Source organism: Austrofundulus limnaeus, unplaced genomic scaffold (assembly GCF_001266775.1).
Source record: "Austrofundulus limnaeus strain Quisiro unplaced genomic scaffold, Austrofundulus_limnaeus-1.0 Scaffold49, whole genome shotgun sequence".
NCBI classification, from domain to species: Eukaryota; Metazoa; Chordata; class Actinopteri; order Cyprinodontiformes; family Rivulidae; genus Austrofundulus; species Austrofundulus limnaeus.
In genome coordinates, this window is record NW_013952451.1 from 2,327,256 (window position 1) to 2,335,473 (window position 8,218).

An 8,218-nucleotide genomic window follows, 5' to 3' on the forward strand; every position below is an offset into this window, starting at 1 on the left:
TGTGTGTGTGTGTGTGTGTGTGTGTGTGTGTGTGTGTGTGTGTGTGTGCCCCCCCTCTTCCCACAGCTGAACAAACTCACGTGTCGTCAGTGGTGACAGCTTCGGCGGCCTTGCCGTCTCCTTGGATGGACTCCATGGCGGTGGAGTAAAGCACCCTCTGACCTATGGGTCTCCGGCAGTCACCCCCAGCCTGGCCCGACTCGGCCCCCTCCCTGTGGCTCTGGTCCAGGACGTGCACACCCAGCAGCAGACTGTAGTCCATGATCTTAAAACTTTCCAGCACCTATTTCAGCATATATTAAAAAATAAACTTTTATGAGAAATACCTGGACTATATTAAAAATAAACAGGCTTTTATTCTTCTTCTCTTAGTATTAAATGTTTTTTTTCCCAATCAAAACACTTTCGTCATCCCCCCAAACCCCAAATTCATTGCCAAGGTGGTGGTCAGCAGAAGGAAATCTCTGTTTGGAGCAGTTCAGAGCTAAACAAACAAGGTGTTTCTTCACACGGAGCTGAGTGTTACACATTGACCTGTTTGAGAAGCTTTTTTTTTTTGCCCTGAGACTCTTGTGACTTAACATCTCTTAGTTCTCTACAAAGGCAGTGGAATGGGATCAGGGTCAATAAAACCATGCAGGCAGCCCTAGTTYGTGACCCAGACTTGGAAGAAGAAAACTTTTGTTCTGGTTAATATCTCTTGAGTAAACACAAATGTGAACATAACCCTGCTTAATATCCCTTTTATGTTGAATGGGTCAAAACTTCCTAACTCCAGATCAAAACTAAAATATTAATCTATTGAAAGAGACAGGCCTCAAAGTCAAAACTCACTGAAGTAAAAGTCCAGTTAAAGAAGAACACTTGCAATTCCTGATTAGCTCAAAGGAATAAACATGGCATAAAGTGAAGTAGTCTCAACATAAAGATGATTTGCACAAGTGTGCAAGCTCAGACAGCATGGAGGACACCACAGGAAATGAGCCTTTGCTTGCTCTCTGGCACCAAACGGCAGGGTAAAATCAGCTGTAGCGTTTGACAAGAAGCCTAATCAAACTTCCCTGTTTCGTCAGGTGAGAGGCGGATGACGTTGGTTGAGCTCAGACGGACACACAAACACAAGACAGACATACGAGACCGCGCTGAACGCCTGGTGGGCCGACTCAAACGGAACACTCAGCCTTTTGTCCGCGCTTTGCCTTTTCCACATCAACAATTTGCATCCCCTCACCAGAACTCCCCCAGCCTATTCAAACAGCAGAGCCTCACACACCACGCTGCCCACAGAAAGTCATTACTGTACGTCGGGGGCCCCGGCTTTCCCCCCCGGTGAACAATTACACCTCCACAGCAGATATAAAACTGCTCCACTCTGGTGTAAAGTTGTGGAAAAGCTATTTCTGGTTTGGTTTTATTTGATCTTAGTGCAGCTTTTGATGCAGTTGACCACTCTATCCTTCAAAATGTCCAAGATCATGTTGGGATTCAGGATATTGTTCATCAATGGTTCACTTTGTATTTATCTGATAGATTTTTCTCTGTTGAAATGGGAAATGTCTTTTCCTCAGCAGCTCCTGTTAGCTGCAGAGTTCCTCTAAAATCCATCTTGGGGCCATGCAATTTTCTCTTGGGCTTTATTCTGCAAATATAAACTTAGAACAAAAAGTAAGGAAATTTATGTTTGGTAGATTATTTCTTTGTTGTAACAATGCTTCTTGGCAGTAAATCTTAAAGCGGGCTCCTGATTGGCAGCACCTGGGGGTACCAGGAGTGTCAATAGCAACAGTAAAATAAGCGGTTTGGCAAAGATTAGGCAAATTTTTCATGTGCGCAACCCACATACTCAGCTCTACTGCTCATCCCACAAATGCATGTTCCTTACAAATGTGGCATCATTTAAAAGGGAAATTAAAAGKCTTCCTAGTGGTATAAGATTTATGTCAAGAAGCACTGTTACAAAAAATAAACAATCCACCAAACACAAATTTCCTTTTTGTGCTAAGTACATTTCATTTCACTGTTATGCAGACGATACACAAATCTATACACCTGTATGTCCTGGTGACCCATCCAATGTTATGTTCCTTATAGATTGACATAAATACATAATAAAGCTCTGTGAATAATCTCGATTAGCTGTGGAAGGCTTCTGAAATTCCAGATTTCCTGTCTTAAAAAAAGACTCATTTTTCAAACCTACCAGTTGTTACAACACCTCTGAACGTTTCGATATCAGCATCCGCATCACCACCTCTGCAGTGTTCGCCTCAATGTAATGCAATAGTTACAAATCGCAACTGGCTGATACACACAAACACACTCAGCCTTACAATAAGCCTCCTCTGTTTGCTCCCTCTGCTYGTGCAACATTAATTATTAATGCTTAATGCTGCTTTGGCATTTGTGGAGTATCAGGGGAGCTGCGGAGTGATGGAGAGAGGAGACTTAAAAGGGAAGAGGGCACAGCCTGCATTTTCCTATAAGCATCCCATCATGTAGTGGAAAAGGTTTTTGTCTCTTATTGTCAATACTCTCTGTCCAGCTTAACGCTGACCTCCAGAATGTCTCTAAAACAAAGATCAGAGCCTTCAAGCTTTAAAAAAAACAATGTCGGGAATCAATTCAGACCTTGTATTACTAAAACTACACCTCTCCTCCTTACTGCCACCCCTTTGATTCCCTGTTGCTTGGCTTCTGACGACCYGTCCCTGGTGTTTCGGACCCCTCCTGGGGTGACAGGGTTAGCTGCTTACTCATGGAAATGAACAGAGGGTTTTTTTTTYYTTTTTTGCTTAGAGGGCACTTTGCTTCCCGCTTAGGAGGCGAGTGCAGGAAGCCGTGACAATAACAAACTGCACAGTGCTGACGCTCTAACAGCTGCTGCTAAACAGAAARCACACAGATACAGCTCCACATATTTTATACACACAAAACGTGGCTCACACRGTGTGACAGGGAAGAAGGGAGCATGACTGAGAGACTGAAGCTTGCGTGTCAAAAATCAGGGTAAACATTAAGAAGGCAGTGACTTGGCAAAAAGTAGACRTCAATCTAGCCTCAGTCTGCTTAAGGTAACATTAAAAACTTTGAGCAGGTTTTAGTTAATGATGATGAGAAGGGGCATAAACCTGAAGACGTGATATTTGAGAGTTTTTTATTTTTTTTTTAGTTTATGGTATTCTCACACCGACCCAACATCACAAGTTCCTAAAATATTGTGAAGGAGAAACAGTTTGATCTAAATGACGGGAAAGCAACAGCTGTTCAAACAGGTTTACAGATGTTTCCTTTCGGGGTGTTTCAGATTAACGGGAGCTACAACTAAATAATTAAACGCAACAACAAACCTCGTCACTTTGTGCGCAGCTTCAAGATACGATTAGTTTCGAGTTACCCGTTGGGCTAAACTGAACAAACCTGCTCTGCATTGTCTCTAATTCCTGTCCCAGTGGCACCAATCAGCTCTTTCACTCCTTCTCATCCACTCACAATAATAATATCACCAGAAGCTCTGGATCTGCCTGCTGCAAAAAGCATCTTACCCGACAGTCTCTYTGCAGGGTCTTCATCAGGTTGTTGTACATCTCGGTGTCAAAGTAAAGCCCCTCCTCGTGCATGTCCTGGAAGTCCAGGTCTTTGTACGTCGGACAGGCTTTCTCCCGCTCTTTCCTGGATGCTCGCCTCTTGTAGGTGGAGCCCTTCAGGTCGTATTTGTAGTGCATTTTGAGGGAGCGCGGCAGCACGTTGTTCATCACCACCAGGCGGATGTTGATGCCGCCCGACTGGATGCAGTACAGGCCGTAAAACTTTGGCAGGAGCGTGCGTGGATTCTGGTTCAGGTTCTGTGAAATAAAACACACACACACAAGGTCAGATTCAAATTTATTATGAGCCATTTTACAAACCTGGAACAGCCTTTTCACATTTTGTAGATTTRATTTTTAGTTCCGTTTCCAGGTTTTTATTTCCACGGAACCACATTTATATTTATTAAGGTTGCATAATTAGGATTTTTTTTTTCCCCGAACAGAAACCATTTAGGTATTTAAACCTTTTTTTTAGAATTCCTTTATTTAAAGCAGGGAAAATGTGCAAATAAAACATTAAAGAGATGCTTTGCACCAGATTTAGCTWAAGTTTCATCTGTAGTCCCTGTACAACAAAATACAATCTAAAWTCAAAACATACAGCAATAATCCATAAACGTTCTAAACACAATTACTGTACAAAGTCATAAAAGACAATAACAATCAATTCTAATTACAATCTCTAYACACAATCATAAAGTACATCAGCAAAAACAGTTCTACATGCTAAACTTTTTCTYAGTAATCACTAATGCAAGGATTACAATTAAAATATTTCAGTGCAGACTGCTGGTTTTCCAATAGCACTTTCCTAACATTATAAGTAAAGTCTTTCAGGTCAGTATAAAGTTTAAGATTTACTGGAAGCTTATTCCATTCTGTGATGTCTTTAAATGAAATGGCTGWCTGTGCAAATACTGAGCTACATTTGGGTTTTCTATAATCTTTACTATTCACTGACCTGCTGTTCCTGGTTTTAAGTTCAAAACAGAGTTGGACAAAATGTTTTAGTGGTGAAGGAGCAGTGTTATTCACGATTTTAAAAATAAGCTGCATATTGGAATACACAAATAAATTATTAAAGTTTAACATTTTATATTTTCCTAATATATGACAATGATGGTGTCTCAAAGGYTTTTTATCTAACACTTTTACTGCTTGGTTATATAGAGATCTTAGAGGTTTAGTTGTTGACTCATTTGCTAGTGACCAGCATGTAATACAATAATTAATGTGAGAAATTATCATTGCCTCCAAGAAAGTTTTTGCTGAGTTTTTCATGAGTCAGTGTATTTCGAATGTGCCTAAAAACCGATAAATTATATTTTAAAATATTAAAAGGGTTTCTAATATGACTTTTTAAAGTAAAAGTTGAGTCCAAAACAAGTCCTAAATATTTAAATTCCTCTACTACTTTGATTTGTTTATAATTGCCACTTTTTTATTCACAATCAGTGTGAGCGAGGCTGAAGTTAACCAGTCTGTGACTTTTACCATAAGTAGTTAATTTATTAGCTACTGTGGTCACATAATTTCCATGCACATAAATCACAGTATCATCYGCATACATCTGTATGTCCACATCACCACATACTGAGGGGARATTATTTATGTRGAGTGCAAACAACAATGRCCCAAGAACAGACCCCTGTGGGACGCCCATGTTATTAATTTTAGACGTTAACTTGTTATTGACTCTTAMACACTGGACACGGTCACTGAGATAAGATCCTATCCACTGCAGTGCCCTTGAAGACAAATTATAATTAGTCAGTTTTTTATTCATTCATTTTTCATCCATTTTATTTATCATGTAAATGGCATTGCATATAATACACAATAACATTAATGGCTAATGAGACTGCTACAAAAAACAGGCAGCTGAGAGCTGTTTATGGGAGCCGATGGTGACGTATGTGCCACAAACTGTGGACCGGGATTCAGTTCTATATCCCCGGCAAGTAGTAGCACTACTAACAGATCAAGTTCTCCTAAATAAGGTCTATTTCTTTTCCTCTCATCCAYCTTTGGATTAATTGCAGCACATCCATTCTTAAGTACCTTAGCATAAAGAACATGTTGGCACTCCATGACTGAGGAGTGAACATGGTTGTTTTTCCCTTGTAGATATTGTTGTCTTAAACAAACAACAAGCACTGTAAATGCATAGAGCACAAAAAACTGCATGCTACGCRAGGCTGAGACAAGTTTGATGTACATCCCATAGCCTCTGTTAACTTGGGCGTGCTTGCTGCCCATGCCTGCTGCTGCCCGAGTTAATTAAATGCACCTGTACACATCATTAATATTACACACCTCTAATTATGCAAATATATCTCACTAATGGCCTCAGACACTCAGTTGAATTCAGTTCAGTTTAGTGTTTGCAGAGCAATAATACAGGAAAACAATTTTATGATTCCAATTAAATGAAGATTCTGTTAAATTTGGAGGTAAAACCAGCTGTATGCATACACATACAACAAAATAAAGAAGAGACAAAGCCTCAGGGTTCTCACCATGTAGTATCCAGGCAGCAGCCTCTGCAGGAACTTGGCCTCTTTGTGCTGCACAGTTTTAATGATGAACTCGTCGTCGCTGGTCAGGTAGAAGAGCGAGCCGCTGGCGCCCGGGTTGGTCAGCTCGATCAGGGGCTCGTTTACGAGGGAGTACTGGTGGAAAAGAGATGCACAAACAAAATCAGTTCCCTGTTACACATGTAACGTGCGTCGGACTGGAAAACATGTGCTGTGTAATTAAACAATAGCTCCTTTCAAACACGGGGACTTAGAGAGAAAAGCACTATAAAAATTTATATGGAAATGGAAAAAAAAGAGACTAAACCAAACATGTTTTGACTGTTTAACTGTGGTAAATTTTTATTGAGCTTAGGAAAATGACAAGTGTGTGTTTAGATTAGATGGTATACAACATTCCTTTCTAGTCTAGACCAAAACAGCTACATCTCTGTTGTTTTTCAATACAAAGACAATTTTAGTATAAAGCTCTGGCATGAAATGGGTGATACACGTTCTGCTACACCTTCAGAAGCGTTGCAGTGTTACCATCTCACCAAACCTCACTGGTATCTCTGGACCTTTGGACCTGGCTGTTAAGGGACGACACCCAATAGACAGCGAGCATGAAAACATTAGCTCCTCWGCTGGTGATAATCAGAGCACTTACGCATAAAATATACACGCAGCAGATGGAAAAGCCTTCATCCAAAAGTGGCCTCGGAGTGTGAGGACGAGTCTGAGAGCAGCTTTAGATGTTAACTGTTGCGTTATGAACCATTTGGAGGAGAGAGGAACCACTGAAGGCATCTGCTCCTTCCCTCCTGAGACGCTCCAACTGATGACAAGCTGCAGGTTTTTTTTTTACATAAACACCGCTGCAGTTTATTGTATTTTTACACGAACACGTGCTCCATTTTGATCAGACTGTGTGGCCTATGCCTGAATGAATTCAACAACTCGAGCACAAACTCTCTCTCCGCTGCTGCACTGAGCAAAATCATTGCTCCGCTGCCTTGAAGTTGTACCTTTTGTATTTTTTTTTTACCTGTGCAGGAACAAATTTGGCATCCAGAATCAAGAGTACAGCTGGCTTGGGTTTATGAAAGGCTTGTAGGGGCAGGTGGGGAAAAGGAAAACGGCRTCATAACAGGATCAACGCAAAGTCTAATTCTGTTCTGAGAACAAAGCATTCAGAAGAGCTGAAAACACTGAAAGCTTTTGCTTCATTGTTGCGCAATAGTCTGATTTTCTAATAGGCAAACAAAGACAACTGAACTGAACTTAAGAAAAGTGTTCTGAATTATTTAAAATGAGATGATTTCATATAACAACTGAACGTGAGTGGGTTTGTTCAAAAGACAAGTTAGAAAAGTTCTCACTGTACCAATCCAGAGTTAGACCGGCTGAGAACAGGAAGTAATGTAGAGTGCCATCACTCAATATTTCAAGGAAAAAACATGTCTAATAGTTCACAAGTTCATGAAGAATCCCAGGGTACTTTCTAGATTCAAAAGGCCTCATCTGCGTTCACTGGCATTTACGTTCATGAGTACATAATGAAGATTTAATCAACTTAAAATCAATTATACGAACATCTCAATCAGACTCATGCTGTTTTAAATCAGAAAAATCTCTTCGCTGTAAAACAATTCGATGGTGGTATCATGGTTTGGGACTTATGCAATGTGATTGAGAACCTGCCTCTGTAGGACACAGACACCAGTGACCCTGAGACCCAGAAAAGAAGGAGCGAGTAAAGATAATGGATGTATGTCTCAACACGAAAAAGCAAAAGAGTTTGTTTTTTTTTTGGCTAAATAACAGAACTMTTAGTAGATTTCATTTAGCTTTGTGCCGATTATAATTACCACCATGAGATCTTGTCACTCCTCATTTTAACAGCCTTTCCATCAACTTTATTCTCTCACAGTGAGCAGAAACCCCAGCCTGAAAATCAGCTAAGAAACAGCATCTGTAATGGAATTATACCAGCAGAGAAGAGAAAGGCTAACACCCTAGAAGGGGTTCAAAAGAAATAAATCTCACAGGACTTTAGGTCTTCTTTTGGAGATAAATGTCTGTCTTTCTATCTATTTTAGACAGATAAAGGTA

The 8,218-nt window shown here is 40.4% G+C and overlaps 1 protein-coding gene across 4 annotated transcripts in view; it reads right to left on the reverse strand.

Moving 5' to 3' along the window:
* Positions 1-80: 80 nt before the first annotated feature.
* Positions 81-8,218, reverse strand: part of LOC106517523 (phosphatidylinositol 4-phosphate 5-kinase type-1 beta) — a gene marked incomplete at its 3' end in the record, with an annotated part of 30,881 nt that continues 22,743 nt past the window's right edge. For all 4 annotated transcript variants that reach the window (XM_014008408.1, XM_014008409.1, XM_014008411.1 and 1 more), the window contains 3 exon segments: positions 81-283; positions 3,543-3,842; positions 6,107-6,259. In XM_014008408.1, the coding sequence (XP_013863862.1) occupies positions 81-283; positions 3,543-3,842; positions 6,107-6,259 (656 nt within the window).